Source organism: Limulus polyphemus, unplaced genomic scaffold (assembly GCF_000517525.1).
Source record: "Limulus polyphemus unplaced genomic scaffold, Limulus_polyphemus-2.1.2 Scaffold1457, whole genome shotgun sequence".
In the NCBI taxonomy this organism is placed as follows: Eukaryota; Metazoa; Arthropoda; class Merostomata; order Xiphosura; family Limulidae; genus Limulus; species Limulus polyphemus.
In genome coordinates, this window is record NW_013667067.1 from 132,264 (window position 1) to 158,725 (window position 26,462).

The 26,462-nt window shown below is 32.9% G+C and overlaps 1 protein-coding gene across 18 annotated transcripts in view; it reads left to right on the forward strand.

Moving 5' to 3' along the window:
* Positions 1-26,462, forward strand: part of LOC106463665 (rap guanine nucleotide exchange factor 6-like) — a 165,523-nt gene that overhangs the window by 120,079 nt on the left and 18,982 nt on the right. For 15 of the 18 annotated variants that reach the window (XR_002611530.1, XM_022391224.1, XM_022391228.1 and 12 more), the window contains 5 exons: positions 15,611-15,787; positions 21,451-21,672; positions 22,959-23,063; positions 23,637-23,827; positions 24,129-24,351. Coding sequence is in view for 17 of the 18 variants with exons in the window: in XM_022391224.1 (XP_022246932.1) it covers positions 15,611-15,787; positions 21,451-21,672; positions 22,959-23,063; positions 23,637-23,827; positions 24,129-24,351 (918 nt within the window). In the remaining variant the exon portion in view is untranslated. Of the gene's footprint in view, positions 1-11,238; positions 11,260-15,610; positions 15,788-15,889; positions 15,912-21,450; positions 21,673-22,958; positions 23,064-23,636; positions 23,828-24,128; positions 24,352-26,462 lie in introns of those variants that run through there. The other 3 variants (XM_022391239.1, XM_022391229.1, XM_022391241.1) reach the window with 3 other exon arrangements.

Consider the following 26,462-nt stretch of genomic DNA (forward strand, 5'->3'; position numbering starts at 1 on the left):
TATTCTATTTTGTTTATTTTAAACCGATAGTTTGATAAATTAATCCCAGTGTACAGTACTGGGATTAATTTATCAAACTATCGGTTTAAAATAAACAAAATAGAATATTTCAGTTGTTATGTTCGTGTTGTGTTTCATATCGTGTCAGTGTTAAACCACCGAAACCTTTTATTTTTAAACCAATATTTAGTCATTTTAATTCTTTTGACAATTGACAGAAATTTAATGTTCAACTCTCAGTTGCAGCTTGAAAATTGTAATTTATTTATTTGATGTACTAAATGTACATATTAAATATATCATATCTGATGTTGTAAATTCTGTGAGCCATGCAATAGTGAGCTCTTTGGACTTGTAACTGGAGAGTTAAAGATTCGAAGCTCATCCACACCTAGTCGTCGTGTCGTTGCTTCTTTCTACCCTACCCAGCTGTGAGAATGGGGGCCAACTAATATATGGGTGTTAACGTGCGGTGGACTGCCATCCCATTCCAGACCAAATGTGAATACATTCTCATTCACAAATGCCGCGGGAAACTGGAATTAAGCACTATGTTCCGAAAGTGCATGATTGTATATAACTGTAGCGAACCACATGTGTTTTATAAGCTGTAGAAGTCGCGCCGTCTGATAATAATAATTAATTAACATTTAGCGTCCATATCTTCCTATCTTTTATATGAACGGGTTGTAAATGTAAATGAAATTCAAAGAAACTTAATGAAACCCTAACGCTTTCGACAGGTGGGCGATTCTTATTCAGGGTTACGTAAATGCGTTGCAAATTATTTGCTATTGTTGAACTCCAGTATGAAGAATTTTGATATTTAAACGTGGAGTATTCTTGTTTATTTGACTATAGGCTTACAGACGTCATAACATCTGTTACCGTATAAAACAGATTCCCCTGAAACCGCTGTAACTATAAAACCAACAATTACTGTGAATCACGTGCTTAAAACACACACACACACACATTTAGAAACGCTCGTGTGTGGGAAGCTGTCGCTGGACTAACAGGCGTCAGATGATATGTTCCCACGGTCAACTTGTTTGTTTCGCCAAGTATTGTTCTCCAATGGCCGTCATTGTATAACTGTCGAGTAGAATCTGAATGATTCTAAATTATTTCTTTTTTACCAGATAAAAAAAAACTAAATAATACTAATAGCTTTCTTGTACTCCAAAGTTAAATAATAATTCTTTACCCTTGTAACATATGTAAATATAGTCAAAACAACTGCTTCATGGTGCTCTTTCACCATTTTAACCGTACTCCATATTTAACACTATAGCAAGTTTAATTGTAATAGCTACTACCTGTTCTAGATTTAATTCTGTTAGCTTCTTCCATTTTCAGACTGAACCAAAGAGTCTGCTCCTGGTTTAATACCATGGCCGTCTTATAAATCTGCATGAGTAAATTGTTAAAACTATTTCATGCTACAACCTTGTTCCTGATAAATATCCCATATTTCAAATTAAACCCCAGTCACTGTCCATTACTCTTGTGTTAAATACATTTAGTATTGAATCCCAATACCCATCAGTTAGTTCAAATTTAATCCTAATAGCTATCTCGTATTTCAAATTAAACCCAAGTCAGTTTGTTTTACTCTTGTGTCAAATATATTCATCGAGTTAAATCCCAATACCTATCAGTTAGTTCAGATTTAATCCTAATAGATATCTTATACTAGAAATGTAATCATTAAACCTTAATAGCCATTCCCACTACCACATTTAATTATAATAGGTTTCTCCTACTCCTGATCAAGTCCTTGTAACTGTATCCAAGTGGAGTTAGGCTTCTCATAGCGTTTTCCTCTCACCCAGTTAAATCTCAATAGCTGATCCCTGTTTTATATTTAATTATGTGTATCCTATACCAGAATAAATCCTAATATTCAACTCGTACTCCTATTTAAATTCTAGTAACTGACTCCTGTTCCAGGCTTAATCACGGCAGATTTACTATGTATAACTCTTAACAACTGTCTTCTTCTCTGTCTAATCCTTACACTCGTCTCATGTTTCAGATTAAATTCAAACAGCTGTTTCTTAATTTCGCTTTACCTTGAATAACTTTAGTGTACTTCGGAATGACTTGTAATAGCTATCACCTAGCCCAGGCTGTCTGTCTCTTACCCCAGGTTTTAATCTAGGTGACTCTCTCATACTAAGGAAGTTGTCTTCCTCTCCAGTTTAAAGTGTAATAATTGAACCCTGTCCCAGATTTAGTTAGTTCTTATCTGTGTAAGTAGCTTGGTTTGATCAGAAGTCAATATTGACATATCTATGTCCCTACAAGATTAAATCCTAATAGATATCTCTTATTCCATGGGAAATTCTAATAATTGTTTCTATTTCAGATTATACCCTAATATAGATATCCTTTTCTAAATTTCACGGTAATAATTGTCTCTCACGGTAGGTTTATTTTTACCAAAGATATTGTTGCTTCAGCGAGTCACATGACTAGTGTGACGCCACGTTTCTAGAACTATCCCGTACCTTGGCGAATGCTCTAGTATTTACTAGATATAGGGTAGTGTGGTATATAAAAGAGGGTGACAACGTGACGGGAGAATAAAGTAATGTGTGTGTGTGTTGATAGTGAGTAATTGAACTGCAGTTAGAAGTATTGTTGACGTTCGTTGATAAAACGTTTGTAAAAGAGCGACTGTTGAAAATAAGTGTATCGTGAAGTTATATTCAGAAAGAATAAACCAGTTTTATTAAGTAAAGACTTGTGTCGTTAAAGTTTCGTCGGAACGAAGTTACGGAAAAGTTAATTAACAAACGGAGACGTAACAGTATATATGCATTCCATTTCCATTTTCAAGTCCCGATCTATTTATAATGTCGATTTATTCCAAGTAACTGTTTTCTATTTCATACTTAATTACCGTGAGTCTTATTCTCTAATTTAAATATTAATAAAGCAGTGAATAGTGAATCTACTTTATATATAGTTATAAATATGCAACCAGCACCATGCATTCACTTATGGGACGCACCAAGATTAATCGGACTTTTATTTCTCCTCTCTCAGATTTGAAGAGGTATTGAACTTCAAATTGCGCTAAACATCGAGTGAAAAAGAATCAGCATATCAACAAGTTGTGTTTAAGAGAGCTTGAAGGTTTAGGAATATACGAATAGTTTTAAAAAGACTGTTAATTGACAAACGTGTTAAGTTATAATTTGAAGGAATTGAGAAAAGACATTTTACAGCTAGCTGGTGGTAGTGTGCTCAGTAAACGGAAAATGTAATATTTATGATACTTAAGTAAGCTCAGTTCACTGACCCCGCGTTAGATTGAATGAATAACAAATTAACCATTCGTGTAATATAAGTAATTTTTACATCATCATTTATTTCATGTCATAATTTAAAGCTGTTGGTCTTTACTTGGTAGCGTGTGTGTTGTTATACTTAAGCTGCAGAGTTAATACCGAAACTTCTATATCAAATAACTAATTTATGAACGTGTAAATGTCCCGATAAATATATATACTAAGCTGTAATTTTAGATTATGTTATGGTTCAGAGTGAAGCTTTATCGTGATGCGATTGCGGAATTAACGAGGGTTATGCACATTTGGTTTTTTGTGGTCCAAACTGTTAGGATATCCGAATAAATCTGTGGCACAGTTAATTTATATCTACACCTGCATGGGCAGACGTGGCTCAATTTTTTAAAGCGCCGAACTACAAATCCAAGGATTCAGAACCGCGCCTCGTAGCCGCAAAATCGTGCTCAGCGTGTAGACTAGGGGGCGTTTTGAGTGACAGTCAAGTCCCATTATTCTATTAGGGTAGACGGAGGGTAGTGTTTGAGTATAAATACCTTCCCTCTATAGAAACTATCAGTTCGAAATTAAAGACAGCTAGCGCGGATAGCCCTTAAGTATAATTTTGCGCGAATATCTAAAACGAACAAATTCTCAACGTATGTACCTTTACGCTGTATAAATATACAGTTGTACTCGTACTGTGTAACAACGTGATAAAAAGTTGGTTTACTTAGAAGTATAACCGCGAGCCCCTGAAAATTTCAAAGTGAAATAAAAGTCAGAAAGTTGGAAAATTTCCGTCACGGACATATATACATTAAAAAAAAAACAGATTTTATATCATAGATGTAAATGGGGGAAGCGAGTGTTTCAACTGATAGTTTTCTGATAAAGAAAATGTGTACATTGCATTCACTCATGGAGAATAATATTTTTACCTATGATATTTCAGGTTAGATATGTTCAAATTTAGGCATGATGAAAGACACGTTTGATTTTTCTCACAAATCTTCCAGAGATTTATGCAATTTTATCACCGTTCACGTGTTACTACAGAAGGTACTTTATGTTTTTGATAACTAAGAACATTATACCACCCTCCTCAAAATAACCCCAAAAGCTTTCAAGATATATTTGATCGTGAATGTAACAAGAGATGATCCATTCAACAATGCACTTCACAATACGAAAACTGAACACTTGGTTATGCCACAGAAGAATTCTAACACCTCTAATTTTATCCAGTTTTACGTATTCGTTTTCTTTTATAATTTATTTGTTTTATATCATTAATTAATTCGCCATCTAATTACTTGTTTGTAGGAGTTCAACGAATCAGGTTTCCTTCGAATCGAATAGAAAATGTTTGTTTTTCAATTAAAAACAAGGAATATTAATTAAAATGCAGCCAAAATGGAACTTATTAAGTAAAAACACAAATTTTATTGACTAGAATGTAAAAGGTTCAATTTATACACTAAAACGAATAAATAAATAATATTGAAAGAAAATGAGATAATTTCCTATCTGGAATGTTTAAATAAATAAAAATGATAGGGTTTTTCTTTCAAACGAAAACGAATGTTCATCCACATACCAATAGGTATGGCCAATAAATGATTTAATTAATCATTTCTTTTATGTTCAAATTTTTCTTAAGAAATATCAATTTATCAACAGCCTGCCCTGACAAACAATGACCTCTGGGCTGTAACAATATCCCCAGCAGTGGAAAAAAAAAATTTCATTTGTCACACTTGTTGCAAGAACACCAAGGTATTTCTTAGCCAATTTGGCAAACAGTGGATATTTGCCCTGATTCACTTTCCATCAATCCAGTGGATTTGATGTTAATGGTAAACTGGATTCACACTTGTAAGATAATACTTCAGTTTCAATTTTTTCCATCAGTGACTTGGCAAGATTCACCCTTGTGACAAATACATCCCCAAACAGATCCTCCATTGCTGATTTCTGGGGTTTTTTTTTGAGGAACTGGACTACCATTAGTAGCAGTGGGTACAGACAGATCAGCTGGAAGGTCAGGCAGGACAGGTTCATCAACATATTCAGTCTTCACCTGTATTAATAAATTACATAAACTGCAGTGAAATTCCTCTAATAAGACTACTCAATAATAAGACCATGATCCTACTATATAATTCTATTCACTATTAAGATCATGCAACTCTTCAGGCCATTTTTCCCAATCCCTTAAGTGGTCTTAATACTGGGATTGTACATATATTCTTACTTATGTTAATTTAACATTAATACTTTTTATAGCCAATTTGTTTTTAATGTTCATGTCCTTAAATGTTGGATATAGACATACACTTTCAAACAACAAGTTCGGAATGTCCTGGTCTGTGTACCTGAAAAAATTAAATTGTAATACATTTTAAATTATTTTATATTTTTGTATGATGTAACAATTTCAAATACATGTGCATGTTATTGAATCATGTAATTTCCTCTCATAGAATTTTATTTGTATATATGATATTATAAATTTAATTCGGATCCTGAATAAAATTCATAAATGTACATTTATATTCTTCAGTGTTTAATTTGTATATGATCTGATTTTATCATTGTTTTTGTTGATAAAATATAGTATTATTATTGATTTATTATACTTACCTTTGGTTCAAATCATTTAAGATGGCAGTTTTTACATCTGTGATTAACTGACTCTAAATTGGAACTGGCAAGATGTTGCTGCATCATAGATTTTAATGGGTGTATCATGGAAATAGTGGGTGTCTTCTTATCACAGTGAATAGTTGTGATGGTTTTAATTGGTTCAAGAACCTTTATCAAAGCTTTTAATCTAAATAAGTCATCTTCAGTCTGATTTAGAATGTCTTTGGAATTTTTTTCACCTCTTTGGTCAAAAGAGCTGCTTCTATTGCACTGTGTTGTTCTAAAAATCTGTCAATTATGTCAAAAGTTGAATTCCACCTTGTGGAAACACCCATTATTAATTTATGCATAGGTAAGTCCAGAAGTGATTGTTTCGATTTCAAAACTGCAGTAGCAGTTGAGCGTATATGAAAAAAGTGTACAATATGCCTTACTTTACTGAGAACTTTTTTCACTTCTTGAATCTTCAATCCTCTCTGGGTAGCCATATTTATAGTATAAGCTATGCATCTGACATGCTGCAAATCTGAAAGTTTAGCAGCATTAACTATGTTTGCTTCATTATCTGTGGTAATGGTCAGTTTATATCCATTTTTGACTAAGTCCCATTTGGTGATGGCATTTTTAATCATCACAGACAAATTTTCTGCTGTATGGGATTTGTGTAATGTTCTTGTCTACAGAATGTAGTTTTGTAGTTCCCATTCATCATTTATAAAGTGGGCTGACAAGGTATTGTAACTCTCTGTTGATCGGGAAGTCCATCCATCTGAAGTAAGTGTAACATATTCACATGGTTGCATTTTGCTTTTGACAATTTTGGCTACTTCATCATACAGCATTGGGATTATTTTCTTCGTAAAGTGAGTCCTGCTTGGAACATCAAATTTAGAGTCCAAAACTGACACCATATGTAGAAAACCTTCATTTTCAACAACTGAATAAGGTATCATATCCTTTGAAATGAATATGCCAACAGCTTTGGTGATTTGTTTATGTCTCATGCTTCGTTTGGCATATTTATTTTTCATGACATCAAAAAGGCTCATCTGCTCTGATATCTCTTGTTTGATATGGTAGACTTACTTGGGGTTTCTGATAATGAAGCTTGGTTTGATTAGGAGCTTCTAGAAGTAGTAGTTAATACCCCGGTATAATTGCTGGAAACGTCTAAGGAGTGTCTTTTCTTCGGGTGCGAACACGTGTTTGTTGTTGACCCTTTCACGTATTTAAATTAGCCAAAACAGTGACGACATACAATAATAGATGTGTTTGCTTTTCCTTCTTTTTCTTTTTTAAATCGAAAATGTTTCCACACTGCAGATCGGCGAGATCGCAGTGTGGACGAAGTCTCAGTTATCATTTTTGTCGTCATCTTTGTTTTGTATTCAAATCGATTCGAAATCCGGAACTGTCCATTCGAAAACCGAATCGAACCCTTTTGTTCGCGAATATTCGAACTTTCGAATAATCGTTTCAGACCTACTTGTTTGTGACTGCTAGATATGTGTGTAGCACTTGTGTGTTTCTTTAACTGTACTTAAGAAATTGAGAGACAACATAACTGCATCGCTAAATCTCACCAATACGCACAGAATGATCACAAGGAAACCGGAGTTAAAAATGTTACGATAACCGTTTCAAACTTACGCAAAGTAACATGCTTAATCTACGATTATTTTGGAATTCATAAATTACTTCAGTGATAACCTGAACAGTATATTAAACTTGGTAGACAAGCAGAACGGTACATTATACAAGAGTGACAAAATGGCACAGTGTTTTTGATGTAATCAAACATTAAAGTAAAATGATAAATGGACTTCACTTTCAATTGTTATTCTGCATCTTAGGAAAACTGCTAATTGATTTTGTCATTTTGCTGTGAATTCTCAAAACGTGTTACTATAAGTGTATAGGAGTATAAGAAAACGGAAATTTACATAAACTATGTACATTATTTACTTATACACACAAGAGAAACAATGGATATAATATGATTTTTAATTTTCTTTCAACATCCCTCTATTTTTCAGTCAATTTAATGATTCTGAGGTTTAAGTATTCGGCTACTTGTTTATTATTTCAAATGTTAAATCTTAACGCTCTTCAGTTTCATTGATGTAAGCCATGTGTTACGTATCTCTTAACACACCATACATTTTGTTTGCTTGTTTGTAGTAAGTGTGCTGTATTCTGTTACACATCGCTAATGATAGAACTGACGCTAGAAAGTTAAATATGTTTTGAATTATTGTCTTGGGCAAAATATCGTTCTTTCTTTGTTTATATAAATATGTACATTGACAAAAAGATGTGTGAAACATAATTATAAATATATATATACTTGTGTGTGTATAATTGTTCAAAATCTGATATCAAATATGTCTAACCACAAGAACATAACGTTTTCGTTGATTTTTTATTTTGTTTGTTACTATTTATGTCACTTTGTTACACCCTCTCACTCCTTCCACTGTTATGTTTCACACCACAGTTGTTAGCGTATTGGGATGCCCCACTCAGTGGCTCAGCAGTAAGTCTGTAGACTTACGACGCTAAAAGTCGGGTTTTGATACCCGTTGTGAGCAAGACAGACATAGCTCTTTGTGCTTAACAAACAAACCAAAACGTACTGGAAATGCCATTTCACTTCGTTGAACCCTCTCACTCCTTTCACTTCATGTTTCACACCACAGAGTAGTGGTTAGCGTTCCGGAATGTGAATTTGATGGTTCATGGCTGACGTTCTGTTGCCACTAAATCTCGCCCCGACCTTTGGGGCTGTGGGTGCGTATAAGAGTGACGTTTAATCCCAATATTCGGTTAGAATAGCCAAAAAGTTTACTTTTTGTGCTGTTAACTAACTGATTTCCCTTTAGTCTGTTGGTTCAAAATTAGTAACGACTAACGGAAATAGTCTTTGTGTAACTTGTTGGAACTCTGAAACATAGACACCACAAAACGATACACAGGTCTGCGAATTTAAACTTCATAAAATTTGTTTTGGTTTTAATAGCAGACTTTCCATATAATTCGGGTACGCAGATTTCGAAAATAATATTCATTGCTAATGATGGCTTCTTTGGGTTATGTTTGTAATGGGTAAATTATTAATGTTTTGATGAAAAAAAAAAGCTATAAAGTAAAAATTATACTTTAAACTTAAGGCTAAAATGTAGTAAGATCATCGAACTTGTGTTGTATTATTACTGTCATGATACATGCAGTAAAAAAAGTAAATGTAACTGAACATAATAACATTGAAAAAAATTGTATTATTAAGGTCATTGCCCACTGGATCCGATTCGTCATGCGAAAGAAAAGTCGTGCATCAAGTCCAATGTACATTAGATACGTTGAAACCGTACTTGGACGTTACTGGTGTTTACATATGTTTGTATTGGTTCATAATTTGATGTCTCGTAATACTTAACATTCATGTCTAGCTTCACGACAATGGCTTGCCACACACACAGAAATATATCTGTATATGTTTTACTTGTTTGTTTTTACAGTGTCTTTGTAGTCGTCGTTTGATTTGTCATACATTTCTTTATTTATTTTGAGCTCCAGACAATATGAGCTCTTTCAAACCTCATGTTGCACGGAATTGCAGTAACTTGGATGGCTTACCAAGCAATTTCCTTCAGTGAATGTATTTTGTATAGCACGTCAAATCGGATCAACTCCAAAAGAAACGCATCGCCATCGGAGGTGTAGTAAGGAATGTGCATGCTTAAATTATTTGTCACATGACAATTAAGCACTTGAAAATCGGATGCAGGACCAGATCCAGTGTGCAATAGCCTTTACTGAATACTGATATATAAAAAAAATATGTGATCCGTTGTGTGATAAAATGTACGATTGAACACTATCGACATGTATTTTGTAAATTTAAATACATAGAAAAGCATTTTGCGGAAAGTTAAGTGCACATGCAGACCAGGAGGCCCGGCATGGCCAGGTGGTTAGGGCACTTGATTCGCATTCTGAGGGTCGCGGGTTTGAATCCCCGTCCCACCAAATATGCTCTACCTTTCAACCGTGGGGGCGTTATAACGTGACGGTCAATCCCACTATTCGTTAGTAAAAGAGTAGCCCAAGAGTTGGCGGTGGGTGGTGATGACTAGCTGCTTTCCCTCTAGCCTTTTACTACTAAATTAAGGACGGTTAGCGTAGATAGCCCTCGTGTAGCTTTGCACGAAATTCAAAACAAACAAAGCAGACCAGAATTTTGCACAGAACGTTTGATATAACCAGTATTTTGTGGTTAAGTGTACATATGTAGAAAATCATTTTGTATTTTTGTATAAGTATAAGGGTCATACAATGACCATACTTTACGAAAAGTTTACACATAGACTGGCTGTAATCCCTTCAACTTTATTTATACTTGCTAGTAATAAAAAACCTGTATGTCTGATGAATTTCAGAGTCTTGGGCTACTGTTAAATCTTTCTCAGTCTTCATTTGTTTAGCTGGACAGCTTCAGTGTGTTGAAGTTATTGTTAAATATTTTCATATGTTCATCTGTTTAGCTAATTGAATGTAAATCTAGTCCTAAATTTTTACTTTTTTTTTTACCCTGTAGGTTTATTTGAAATTTTAAGAAAAAGTGCGACAGATTTTATTATTATTATACTTTTGTTCGACTTATAAAATTATCGTTTCTTATATTGTTATCACTGGGAAACATTTACAAACGTGCGGTTAGCTTTAAAGTCAGTTTATCTGTGTAGATGTGTCGACCTGTTTTTAGAAATAATAGGGTTTTTTAACTCAATTGTCATAGAACTTCACATCCTTTGAATGAATCACTTTTACCGAAAAGTCATTGTGTATGTCATCAACATTTCCTTTAGAAACGGACACCAGTGGTGCACCTAAATGTTCGCGATGCCAACTCACAGATTCCCTACGTCACCCAAGCTGGTAGAAGGTAGCGCATGCTCATCGAGTGCACACGGGGTTGTATACTAAATAGTCAGTCAATCAGTTGGCATTCTTGTCTATACGATATGAAGACATGTCTGTAACCGGTCGATTATTTAATAGAAAGCATCCAAATAACGGCTTTAATTATCGTATTGTAACCTTTTTTTTTAACTCTGAGGTGGTAAATTGTTCGTATTTTTGACTATGCTCTTGACAACTTAAGTATAATAATATATTTTATCCACATGTCGTAAGTTTATCATTCTGCATCATGTTAATTAATACCGGTTGTTGTTGTGGGCCTATGATTATATAAATTCATTTGTTAAACAGCTCATGAACAATATGTATCCAGAATCCATTTCGAAGCGAGGTGAGGCTTTTGCTAAGTATATACAGTTATAAAAAAAATATGATAAATAAAATGTTAGTTTATATGCACTTGATATTTTTTTATGTTTCTCATGATATCATATAGTTAATATCTGTGTCACAATTATATTGGTAACGCCAGGAAGATCGTTTTTGCAAATTTCATAACTTTTAACGATCAATCCCTCTATTTGTTGACAAAGACTAGCCCAAGAGTAAACTTGTTGTGGCAATAAATCTCGACAGTTTCTTAATACATTTCAGGTTACTAACTACAGTTATAATTATATATATAACAGTCCAAACCGAGCTTTTAAGTTTGAGGTTAATTTGTTTTCAGGATTTTCAAAGATCGGTAATGTTTCTGTAGGTAGTCTGTCAATACTCAGCACAGTAAGTGAGGACCAATCTCCACATGATCATTATTCCCAGTGAGGGTCATCATGACTTCTGTCTTGTTAAGTCCAAACCTCTTGTAGTCGCATACTCATCTTGACAACAGTCTGTAATTTTTTCTTTATTAAACAATACTTAATTGATCTTTTTACTACGTAGACTAATTTGCCTCGTTCCACTAATGCTTGCGTATAGTTTTTTTTTTTAGTTCCTTAAGCCTAATCTAAGCTTTTAAACACACTTCTATGACATTACAAATGAATGTGTGTGCGTGTAAAGTATTGTTTAAACAACGTGTCTATTGTTGCAACATTAGTCATTTGCAAAGTTGTTGTACGAGACAAATAAATGAGAATACAGTAAGTGTCTCAGTTCGTGTGTTTGTGTCAGTTTTCATATAAGGGTTATTGTTAGATCTCAAGAGGGAAGTGTGGGTATTTCTGGTCAGGAAAAAAATTAGCCTGTGCCACACAACCTCTGACAGATAAGGTTTCTAAATTCCACATTATGGTTGAGCTTATTATTGCCTGAAGCTTTAAGTGTAAAGGTTTGTTGGTGGGCTTTTGAAGAATTAATATGTTCTTTGTATGATTGTCTTGGACCGAACCAGAGAAATTCTCCTGTTTTTTATGAATATTTTTTGCTTAAAGCAAGCATTGTTATATTTGAATGTGCCTTTTGTATTGTTATTAGCTAGCAGAATTGAGTGAATAAAATAAGCTGTATTAATTACTGAAAGAAGAGACTGTGGTATGGTATTTCGTAACTTAGCGTTGTTCAGTGTTTACACTATAAAACAAGATGCTATCCAGTTCGGTAGTGTACCATGGGAATAACTTTTGGTGAAAGGAAAGGTACTGTGGCAAAATAAAGTCTAGAATTTATATTTACAAAACACCGTAGAGCCGAGTTCAACACCCGTATTTGTATATAAGAGTGTCAAACAATGAGATTGTTATGTACTTTGGAAAGGTACTTTTGAAATAATTCACAAAAAAAGAAGATCCGTTGATGATGTTTTGAGAAATCGTTGAAACTGAGGTGATTTAATTGAGTATATGTTTATATCATGTTTTCCCTATACGTAAAGCACGACGTTTTGTACAACGGAATTCGAACTTTAATTAATAGCATGGGTTTTCACACCATTGATATTCATTAGCCGAACGCTAGATAACGTATATCAACAGGCGAAGCTTAACAGCTAACTGCGTGCTCTCTGCTCTAATCAAGTCATAAAATTGCCTGTGCTTCAAACGATAGTTAGAACTATTGTTTCATTTTGTTTGCCTTGCTATCAAGTATCTCTCAATTAGCCATACGAAACGTTTTTTGTTGTAAATGATGAATGCGTTGTATGTACTGCTCACTGATACAGATAATCGTTATAGACACATTGTGTAACTAGATTAGTGATCGAGTATATAATTATCAAACAAAAATTCGTCGTTTTATTAAACTTCCTGTGGCTTATATAAACAGATGTTATAATGTATATTTGTTTACATGGTGGTCCAAAAGTTAGTCGTTCCACATTTAATTTCATCTTTGTTGGTAACGCGTATTTGCAACATCAAAACTCATTGGCTATTTGCTGGTCGGTATCTTTAGATACTGTTAACATATGCTCGTGTGTTAAACTGAAAAATTATACTGCTTTTGGGTGTAATTGTTGGCGTACCATTCTTTAAAATATTTTGTGTCGTTTGAAACATCCACACAAGGCACAACTTTTACATGCGCCCAATCTATGAGTGAAGTAACAATATACTTTTGTGTCATATGTTTCAGCACAGATCATTATAGGTAGCAGATAATCGCATCTGCAAGAAATTGTTATGTAATATATATCATCAAGGAGTGATACGTAGATCAGCAAACAACTAAAAAAAACTGTCTTAAACACTGGCCAAACATGATCACAGAATTGAATTATCTTAAAAGTGTGCCCTTTTCATAGTATTTATCAGGCAAGTTCGTTAGAAGGTGGTATTCTAAATTAGGATATTTAAGTATAGAGTACTGTTTAATTATGTGTATGTGGATTTGCTCTCTTACATACATGGATGATTATAGTTACTGGTATTTTCAACCAGAACTGAACCTTATGCATGAGCCTAATGACCAGGTCAGAAACTCCAAGATGCGGGCACAACCATCCCTAATTTAAAACTGCAGAACAGAATGATTGTTATCGGTCATCAACACCATCCCTTATACAACTATTGACTATCATAGCTCAAAGTTGTAGATCCCATTCAGTGGCGTATCGCAATTCGAACCTTAGATCTTCCGATTTCCAGCCCTGGTATGCTTATCAGTAGGCGATGATTACAGATAGTATTTAGATGGTCATTCATCAAACTAGTATAGCTTTATTTGTACTTACGGACGATTTTAACTCGTTCACTTAACATTTTTCTCTCTCACTTCCGTTCCATTTATCATCCACAGAAGTGAAAGTTTTTTTTAACCACCATAGAGTTTAAGATTAATCCTTATGCATAAGGTCTGTCTGCTACGCTCGTTAGCTCTATTCCAAGGGGCCATATGGACGTACTTTGATTTTTAAAAAAATCACGCTGAACCCAATCATTTGTGGTTTGTAGGACTTTTCGTCAAGCCTCCAGTGTCACAGCGGTGTGTCTGCGGACTTACAATGCCAGAATCCGTGTTTCGATACCCGTGGTGGACAGAACACAGATAGCCCATTGTGTTGCTTTGTGCTTAACTTCAAAAGAAACAAACCTTTCGTCAATCAAATATAAAAGTTTATATCTTTTGTTAAATTTTCCCTTCTTCCTAGGAAAACCAAACGCCTGGCCGCGAATGGATTAAAGTGTTGATTTACATCTTGTTCAAATGCTACCTACCTATAGTTTATAATTGCGCTGTACTCGCCTAATTCAGGTATGCAGAACTCATAAAACCCAGTAATCAAACTTCTGTGAAATGTCTTCTTTTTTTTTCAGGATCTGTTTCGTACTATTCAATATTTTTGCTGCATGAATTATTTCCTAATGTTTCCGCGACAAAAAATAAAAGAGGAAAAACGAAATTCTTCTCTATACATCATAGTTTTGTGTGTGTATTTGCGTGAGTCAGGTGTGTTGTCTCTCTCGTCATTTTATCGAAGGGAAACGGGACATAACTTTTCTTACCGGAAATGTTTCGATCTACACTTCATTTTACCTTAAGGCAGGATTGCGCAGGTTTCTACACCCGTAATCTGGTTTTTAACTTTTAGAATCTCTCAATTGCAATTCTTGTTGGAAGTGCGAAATTAGTGTTTTAACAATATAAATTTTAAAGTCCTGTGGAGTTAAGAATTTATCCGAAGAAGTCGATTTGTTAACCCTCTTATGAGCTTATTGTGGTAGATAGTGTTTTACGCATCAAAAATGTACGAGTGTACTTATCATGTGCCAGGTTGCAGAATAGGAGGTCAAAAGATCGAGCTTCGACTTAGAGTAGTTGCATAGAGCCCCCACCCAGTGGCACAGCGGTATGTCTGCGGACTTGCAATGCAGTAAACCGGGTTTCGATACCCGTGGTGGGCAGAGAACAACTAACCCATTGTGTAGCTTTGTGCTTAAACTACATAACAAATAAACAAACAAACAGCATAGAGGGTGCTGCTGTCTGATTAGTAGCTATAAATTAGGAGGAATGGCTATTTCATAACGTGTCTGATCTGACTGCTTATGTGCAGTCAGATCAGGTTGTTAAGGTCCAAAAACCAAATATATATTCATTATAGTTGTGTGTGTGAATCTGCGGAAAAGACCATTTTCAGGACTGAACAGATTTAGTTTCTCGAATGGGCTACAGTATAACAAACATGCAACTCCTTCATCACTTCTAGTGAATTTTGAGAGTTTCTCTGGAGGTTAAGAGTAACTGACACTCAACAATGTGACATTTATCATACTTGTTTTCTCCTGGTGTTGTTCCAGATTGATTATCCGGACGTCCAGCTGATGCGGCCTGGTCAGCGACAGTCCTGTACTACCATGAACCTGGAAAAACTACTCGCTCTCGAACAGGACGAGGTATCTGTGGAACCTCGTCCTCATCGATTACACATGGACGGCACTGACGTAGTAGATCACCGGCCTCACCATCACATACAGGTATTACTTTATATAACCGTATATTGTAATGTTTAGATCAACGGCCTCACCATCACATACAGGTATTACTTTATATAACCGTATATTGTAATGTTTAGATCACCGGCCTCACCATCACATACAGGTATTACTTTATATAACCGTATATTGTAATGTTTAGATCACCAGCCTCACCAGCACCTACAGGTATTACTTTATATAACCGTATATTGTAATGCTTAGATCACCAGCCTCACCATCACCTACATATTACTTTATATAACCGTATATTGTAATGCTTAGATCACCAGCCTCACCATCACATACAGGTATTACTTTGTATAACCATATTTTGTAATGTTTAGATCACCAGCCTCACCATCACCTACAGGTGTTACTTTATATAACCGTATATTGTAATGCTTAGATCACCAGCCTCACCAGCACCTACATGTATTACTTTATATAACCGTATATTGTAATGCTTAGATCACCAGCCTCACCAGCACCTACAGGTATTACTTTATATAACCGTATATTGTAATGCTTAGATCACCAGCCTCACCATCACCTACAGGTATTACTTTATATAACGTGTATTGCAATGCTCTCTGTCTCATTTTTAATTTATCATTGATTGCAAATAATGCTGCAGTAAACTGGGATGGACATTTTATATCATTCCTGTCTTCAAGATGAACAAATTTTACCTTTTTAATTCTCATGGTCATTCACGTATTTCTGAAAAAGAAGAAAAACTAATGCATACGTAATGACATAGTAATTAATAACCAGTGCTGTAATTTATTACATAAATTTAAACTTCATGTTTCTTCCTAATATATTTTAAAGTGTATATTCGACTTGCTATACTTGAAGAATATTTCGTACGTTTGCATCGAATGTGCTGTATTCTTGTGTACTGGGTATTTCTTCGGGAAAAAAATCAATGAAGCTCTTGCCAATGTTTAAAATTAAATTATTGTAGTACAAGAAATATTTGAAGATTACAGCCTGAAGTTTATTTATTTTATCGTGTACGCAGTATATATTTTACAAGCTCTTTTTATTTTATCGTAGATAAATTTAAATCGGTCTTATATTCAGGATGTAATATCTATATGTTGTCATATGCAAAATTCTGTTGTTCAATATTATTTTTGATGTTAATATGAATAAGGTGAAGTAACTAAAATACGTAATAACTAGGAATGATAACTTTAAAATGTGAAGTGATGGAATTAAAGTTTATCTCAGGTAAGTTTGTTTGCTCTATATGCTTAAACTGTGATTCATTACAACTAAAACTGATAGTTTCTTGCAAACCTGTGTTTCCTTATGATGTGTTTATAAGTTAGATTTACAAAAGCGAGAGCGAAGAAGTGTTTACATATACACACTCATGTGCCAGTCAGAATGTATAGGCACATATATATACTTAATTTTATTTTAACGGTTAGCTATTGACACATGATGGATTACTAAGTGTTTACGTCACTTTTTTTTTTCCACAAACAATAAAAGTTTTATGTTCGGTAGTTTTTGTAAGACAGAAATATTTGTTTACCTTTCTCCTTGTTACAACAGAAACATTTTGTTCACTTCTCTGTGGCAAGACAAACTTGTTCCGTTCACTTCACTTTGTTTTTGCTTCTTTTGAAAATAAGCCACAAATTGACAGAAAATGATTATTCCGATTATGTCCCTGTTAGTTGAGTTTTACTATTCATTCCAGGCTTATCTCATGCTAGCTATAAAAAAAACAGTCCGAGAGAATAAAATTGACATTAATGTACAATTTACATTTTTACTTGAAAAAACTAGGTAAACTGCTACCCAATAAGTATATGGATAATGATACTTCATGAAATATTTATTCAATTAAATGTATTGTTACGTCTCTGCTTGTTTGTTAATTTTCGGTATAAATTCTTTCCGAGGAACTTCAGCTATACAAATCCCTTCTTGATTAAAACTAGTTTATTCTTTCTCATACAACTTTGTAATATACAGTATTTTCACAATCAATACGTTTCTCGTCTCTTTATTTAACAACTCCTACAATACACGCTATAAATAACAGCGATTCACAAGCTCGATAACTTCGCTCTATGCGACGACTGAAAAACACACACAGTTTACGGCTCAACGTCACTACTGTTCGGTTGACTCAATTATTTATATCTCCTCCATCCCGCTGGATTTTCTCACCAGGCTTATATACTAAAAAGAGGGCGTCTCAAATGAACTCGGGCCTTCATGATCATTCGAGAAATTTCAGCGCAAGTGCTCCCAACGTCATGCGACTTCCGCTGTCTTAACAGTATGGATTGAAAAAGCTGTTATATTGGTGAGACAAACAGATAGCTTTGTAATCATTTGCGGGAACATTTAAAATCTCCATCTCTTGTTTTTGGACACGTCTAAGAGCAATCATTATTTTTATTCTTCTCGGGTAAAAATACTCAGCAGAGAAGACAACATTAATAGACAAAAACTAAGAAGCTCTATTAATAACACAAAAAAAACATAACTATTCTTAACAAAGGAGTTCATTTATATCTATTTTAATCACTCCATTCTCTTTTATACACAGACGAATTTTAAGACTTAGACTCAGGCATAAAAGTTTTATTATTATACTTAAATTTGACAATTCGTTGATATATTTCTGTATTGTTTGCAGTTGGTTAATCGTATGCTTGTAGATTACTATTGTTACAGATTCTCACACTATTCTTTTTTAAATTAAACTCTGTTAGCCTCAGTTCATGAATGCCACCTGATGATGCCAGTTAACCTGGTGAAACGTTGTGAATAAAATAAACAAAAGGTTTACTATGTACAACCGATAAAAACTTGTATGAATTAAAAATAAAAAATATAGTTCTTTGTAATATTTGATTCACTTTGTTACAGTTCTTCTCAGGCTTTTTGTTATAGAAGAAACACTTCTGGTTCAGCTTTCTTTGGTTCAGGAAGAACACTTCTCTTTCAGCTTTCTTTGGTACAGAAGGAACACTTCTCTTTCAGCTTTCTTTGGTTCAGAAAGACCACTTCTTATTTTGTTCCTTTTGCTGCAAGGGGAAATTTTTTCTTTTTCGAATTTTTATTGTAATAAAATAAACACTTTTCTGTTTCTTCTTATTTCGTAATTGGGTTTGTGTGAAAATACCATTTTTCAGAGGGCTGTTACTTGAGCACTAATACACACACACATATATATATATATATTTACATCTATATAATTACATCTAATATATAGTAAACTGATTTTAAGCTCAGGAGTCTTTTATGGCAAAAAATTTATGGTAATTAGAAATATGTATTGTATGTATATTTCCATAAAGATATATAAGCCTTGAATAATATATCATCTTTAGGAAATTTCACAACGAAATTCAAATGATGCCTCCATACTGTGAATATGTATATGATAATAACATTTTCCTAGATTTAAAACGAACAGGCAAGATTTCCAACAAATCGCGTGAGCCTGTGGGGTGCACATTTATAAAGATATGTCGGCGTTCGACAACTGGCTATTTTACATGTTTTTATAAAATGTGAATTCTGAAGCTCTGAAAGCTGTGAACATTTCGAAAATATTCTGTATAAGACATCCCTGATGTAAAAGTAGATTTGTTGCAATTATTTCAAAATTTTAAGACACTAATTATGTTGGTTATATATATTTATATATATATATATATAAACTTAATAAAACGATCTCGGACAAAACTGTACGTGTTGATCTAAGAAAAAAAAAGAGTTAAAAGTGCGATGTTTGTTGCCAGTAGCTGTATACAGAATTGCCTGAAGAAAATATTTAAACTAGACGCTCGAGAGAAGTTGGACGTTTCCCAGAAATCTGGTCACCACCAAGCGTGCTAAGTTTAGTGTATTTCACTGTTTGTCATACACCCTGTGGGTCTGTACTGTGTCCCCTGTCACGTGGAAACTGGCAGCATGCGCATTTTTCCGTGTGGTAACTTGGCAACCTTGATTTTGTACACATATATATATGTTAGTCACATGAAATAAGGAATTGTTATACTTCTATTATCATGTCCGTGAAGAGTGTTTAATATTACGGGTCATGGTAAAATGGGAAGAAAAAATATTTTAGGGAGCTTGCAATCTATTTCTACTTTGCAATTAAGATGGAAATTACTAATACACACGTTCAAGTAACTATAAATGTTATTAAGTAAAAGTGGGGTTATTACTTGCAATTAATTGCTTTATCAGCATACAGAATTAATAAATATATAACATTGTTACACCACTTTGATATATTGTATCCAATTATACATATATGTGTATAATGAAACAAAATAGAAAGGTTAAAAAATATTAGGCGTTTTATTATTATTAATTTAAAAGGAATAACTAAGAATAGATACAAATACACATAAATAAAACAATTATCTTCCAGAATACTCCTCAGTTTCTGAAATAAGACAGTTTTTGATAATACCTTTAAAACAATCCTAAACTTACCATGTGTGTATACGAGCACACGTATATTATTGGAACCAGTTGTTTAGACCCTATAAAAGAACTGTCATCAGGTTTAATAAACAATGATAAAATTACAAGGTTTAGAATTTAGAAACAATAATACTGAATTAATAGTTTCGTTTTGAGTTTACTTACTGATCAAGTATACTTTATTACAAGTTACAATTTTTCAGTAAGTAAGATTTGTATTTAGAATAGGTACCTATTCTAAATATGAATGTTACTTACTATAAAAGCTGTAGCTTGTAATAAAATAATACTGAATGTTTATAGAACAGCATGTCAAGAATAATGTGCATGATTTTCTTGAAACAATACTTCTATGACAGTTGAAAGAAAAATACAAATTGAAAAAGAATTTCATAAACAAGAATAGAAGTTTTTTGGATAAATTAAGAGAGAAAAATAAGCTTATTACGGTTGAATAATACCACATTCCAATCAGAGCTTTTATATTACTTATATTGTAAAACATTTAGAATTTGAACTGGTTTTGTACTGTTATAAATGAGTTGTCTAAGGGTGAGTTCTAATTTATAAAAAATATCTCGTGACTTGGTTCACAATTATCTGTGATTGTGTGTGTCAATTCACCTCAAATGAATATGAACCGGTATCCTGCACCAGCAAATATAGCCTAAGCAGTGAATTCTTCATGACATTTTCCTTCAAAAACTCAACCAGCTTTCTTCTAAATATATATATTTTATATTATTCACTAAATATTTTTGACAGTTTATCATGAGTTTTCTACATTCATTATAAATACAAAATTACAGATTAGGATAGATCATTGTAAGATTGAACCTTAATTTTCACTTGTACACCTGTATAGAGAGTTGTCTACAAACCTTCAAGATGCTTTATAAAACGAAAATGATATATTCTGCAGCTAGAAATTGTTGAACTGTTTGAAATTCATAATTATTCTATGTTAAGTTATTTCAAAATTAATAATAAGTTACTTTTTTTCCATGGAAGTATGTAGTTTACATGATGCCGGTACTTAATGTGTTTATTGTTTTTCCAGAGCTTACCAAGATTATATTCTATTTTTACATTATTTGAATGTGAGAGATTTGATTTTCTTATATAAACAAAACTTCTTTTTTACCTCAAACATTGTTAACTTGTGTGAAAAAAAATTCCCCTACTCACAGTTATCTGAATATCAGCCAGTGCAAACCATGTTACACAGAGGTGAAAATTTGCTCAAATCCAACCGAAGCTCCCATGGCAGTGATACTTCTTCAGCCTATTCAGGATCTGATACCATGCAATCAGTGCAGTCCTCACTGGAGGACCAGGAAGTGGACCTTTCTGGCCTTATGGAGAGTGCTGTGGATTCTGATGATGAGGAGGATCTGGCTGAGTTAATTGATGTTAGTATATTTATTCTACTGAATGGACCTAATATCTTTGCTCAAACTTCATTGGGTATAATTATATATAATGTTTACGAAAGCATATGTAGTAATTTTTCACTGCCTGACAGACTGGAACTTTATTCAGTTTTATGTGTCTGTACATAATATGTATATAACATTGTTTCCATGAAATTATAAAAAAAACTACTTTTGAAATAAGGCTATTACTAATGTTATATCTTCAGAAAAATAGAGAAAAAAAAGTGGTATTTTAATTACAATGTATGGTGTTCAGAAGTTAAATGGAAATGTATTGTAAATTTTCCCTAATGACAGGAAACTGATCAAGATATTTATTTTTCCACTCCTACTCACATTAAAGTTGCATGACACTAAAAGTTGTTTTTATTCTTGTAAAATACTTTTACTGATTGTATCATTCTTGATTAGATCACATTTTGTGAGGTTTTGTAAGCTGCTTCAATAGCCTTTTATTCCAGGATTTAAATTAAACTGCAATATTTGTTTGTCACTGCAGTTGTTTTCTATTTAATTTTACTATGAAGGCTTGGTAACATTTCAAACCTTCTGTGACCCCAAAACTTGTATTGTCTTTAACTAAACCTAAACTGCTAAGTGTTTAGTGAAGAAAATCTTTAAAGACTGCCTGTTTAACACCGTCAGGAGAGAGTGATTTTCCTTACAATCAAGCACAGTTACATTCCCTCATGGTAATTAGCACATTCGTATTCTGTACTAATGTATCTAAGATTTCAAAGGGTAGGTTTTCAGTGAGATTTTACTTTTAACTGCATACAATAAATCTACCGGTAGGTATTTAATTAAAGCTTAAACAAAAATGTTGATTGATCAATGAGAATGTACTTTTGGAGCAATAAAATCATGAACATTTTTTGGTAGACAGATTCATAACAATTTCATGAAACAAGAACATTAAGCCTATTTTTGCAACATGCATCATTCCCTCTATTGTTTGTGTATGTAGTATTAAGATAAAGTAAATTAAAACTAATATACTCGCTAGGAAGCTGACTCATAGAGCATGCCTTGTGAAAAGAATATTTATCTTTCCCTGTAGGGTATAATAGTTTCATGAATAATGCAGTGAAGTACTCAGTTTCCAAGACCAATTATTACTGCTAGTTAATTACAGACAATTATAGACAAAAATGTGTGTGTCTCTCTCTCTCTTTGTATATACATATATTTATGTGTGTGTGTATGTAGATTTTCTTTTTGTCAGATTAACTTAAACTGTTTTTGATTTGAATTTTTTGTAGAGCCTCACTGTGAGAGACACTGTGCGAGAATGTCTTGAGAAGGACTCTTCAGAAAGGACAGATGATGATATTGAAGTTTTGTTGGAGCTCATGCAACACTTACCGGTTAGTTTTATTTGTCAAGGTTAATTTGCTATTTTATTAAACAGCTAGAAATAAAACCTTTAAATGTGATTTGTGCTCAGTAATCTAATATTAACTTCTGTAAATGTATGCAAAAACCTTCTTTATAATGCTATTTTTTAATAAATGGAAAATCCAGGTTTATTCAGTATTACTTTGTGTTTTTATATATTTATATATTCTAATATAATAATTGTAAGTTCTTTTTATTTTTAAAAACAAAGATAAACTAATGTGTTTACATTAATTTATCATAAAAAATACTGCTTCAAAAAAGAAAGTCAGGTTAAACCTTTTATACTTAAATTGCAAGAACTGTCACACCTAGAATCAGATACTAAACTTATCCACTTGACTGTTTACTCTAGTGTAAAAGAAAATTTTAAGAAAGTATGTTAACTCAATTATGCAAGTTTATATAATAGTTCTGTCTTCCATTTGGGCTTTAAAGTAATCAACATATACGTTGAAGTCATGGAAACCTAAGATTATGTATTCAACCTTTTTATGAAGCATTGGAAAAATATGAAACATAAGAATATTTTTGTTAAACAGGCTTTTGCTAACATGACTTTAGCAGTAAGAAGAGCATTATGTGCAGTAATGGTTTTTGCTGTTGTCGAAAAAGCTGGGACAGTTGTGATGAATGATGGAGAGGAACTCGATTCCTGGTCCGTCATTGTTAATGGGCAAGTGGAAGTTGAACTTCCAGATGGGAACATTCAGGAGTTGCATTTTGGAGACAGGTAGATACCAAAGAAAACAGTGAGGAATTATATGCTTTGAATTTTAACAGAGATTAATTACTATCTGAGAAAAACAGAAAACAATTAAGAACCATTTGTAAGTGTTCACAAAGATTGATTTTTGAGGAAGACATAAAATTAAGAAATATTACTAGAGATTAATTACTTGCTAAGAAAAATTAGAAATCAATAAAAAATCATTTGTTTTGACAAAACTTGAAAAAACTAAATACTTTTTTCCAGTTGTATTATTCAAATTCAAGGAAAACCTTCAGTTTCAACTTTTATTTATTTATTATAGTTTTGGGATAACTGCCACAACAGAGAAAATGTATCATCAGGGAACAATGCGCACCAAAGTGGATGACTGTCAGTTTGTTTGTATTGCTCAGAGTGATTACCACAAAATTCTCCATCAGGGAGAAGAAAACACTAAAAAACACGAAGAAGACGGTCAAGTTATCCTTGTAACAGAACGGAGGATCTTGGATGGAGGAAGTCGTCAGGGTCACGTGGTCATTAGGGTAGGTATATGGGAAATTTGTAAGACTGTCGGATTTATTAGAAATTTAATGTTAGCCAGGGAAGAGTTTTCAAAATTGAAACAAAACCCCAAAAAAGTTTTTAAAAAGTCATATTTCATGTTTAAAAAATTAGTAGTTAAACAAAACAATAACATGATACACAATTTATATATTGGTGTCTTGCACTTGACTAATAAAATTTTTTTGATAATGTGCAGAAAAAGTGAGGAAAAAAATCATTAATTGAAATATGCAAATTAACATACAAGTATATCTTATAGGAGAAAGTATCATAGCTTTCACCTACACTGAAAGTGACAAAATTATCCATGTCATTGTTAAGCATAATTTTATTGATTTATGCTTGAAAGCTTTTATAATAACAGTTTTACCACTTGAAGTGAGCTGTGTTAATCACAGTAAAGTGTTTGTGTCATTATATTTGTTTATATCTTTCTTTCTTTTTTATCTTCGTGTATTAGGTACTATATACAATATCATAATTTCAATCATTTATTAGTCAGCGGAAATCCTTATTGTTGTTGTTGTCAGTTCTTTCGTGGTGTTCATGCAAATAAAACCATAAGCTCCAATGTCAGTTGTTTCAAAAAAAAGAATATGACAACCGTAGATTTCAATTTTGTGTACAAAACAGTTTTCTTCCCTATATTATTAATAAAGTAATTGCTTCATTAAAAAATAAGCCACAAATTGACACAGAAACTGATTTTTCCAAATATGTCCCTGTTACTTGTGTTTTACCATTCATCCCAGACTTCTCTAATGCTATCAAAAAATAAGGTTAAAAACAGTTGGAGAGAATAAAATTGACATTAAAGTACAATTTACATTTTTACTTGGAAAAACTAGGTAAACTGCTATCCAATAAGTATATGGATAATGATACTTCATGAAATATTTATTCAATTAAATGTATGGATTGATAGCTGTTATATAGTTTAGACAAACAGATAGCTTTGTAATCATTTGCGGGAACATTTAAAATCTCCATCTCTTGTTTTTGAACACGTCCAAGAGCAATCATTATTTTTATTCTTCTCAGGTAGAAATCCTCAGCAGAGAAGACAACATTAATTGACAAAAAATACGAAGCTCTATTAATAATACAAAAAACATAACTCTATTCTTAACAAATACAAAGGAGTTCATTTATATCTATTTTAATCACTCCCTTCTCTCTTGTTTGTAAAAACAATTTAAATATGTAGACTCAGAACTAAAATCTTTACTTATCTATTCAAAATTTTGACAGTTCATTGATAAATTACTTTATTAAGTTTACAATTGCTTAATTACATGCTTGTGGATTAGTATTGTTATAGCTTCTCATGTGATTCCTCATTTTTAAAATTGATTTCTCTTAGCCTCAGTTCTTGTATCTCACCTGATGATGCCAAGGTAAGCCTGGTGAAAAGTCATGAACAAAATAAACTCAAGTTTTACTAGGTATAACCTATAAAAACTTGTATGAATTTTAAAATATTTGGAGTCACTGAAAGTGATTGTTTAATTGTTGCAGAAAACAAAATAAAGACAAGGAGATTTTAATGAACCTAAAATATGTTGAATATGTGCATCATGCACTTGACAACAACCAACCTGCCTGAGTGATCAAGTCACAACAACTGTGCTATGAATAAAAGAATAACAAAAGTCAGATGTAACTATGCTTTACTAACCATTTTGTACAACAATATTAAAAGCTTAAAGTTTTCAAAAAGATCTGACGTTAGGTAGTAGAATAACATTATTAGTTTATTTATTGATAGTATTACAGTTACAATCCATTTGTATTATTCTAGAAATCTTGTATTTAAAGAAGTATTATTGCAATAAAGATACTAACTTGACCACAGATGTTTTGGGGGTCTTTGCTAGTTACAGTAAATATTACATTGAGTATAACAACAGAAAGATGTATGAGTTATCTGTTTTCATTTTTCTAAACACCATATTGTTACTACAAAATAATAATATTATTGAACTAGTCACAATAAATATCACATTAGTGCCACAGTTTTCAAACACATAAAATTTCTAATACACTAAAAAAGTAAAGAAATTTGCCCAGACAGAGCTTTATCTTTGGT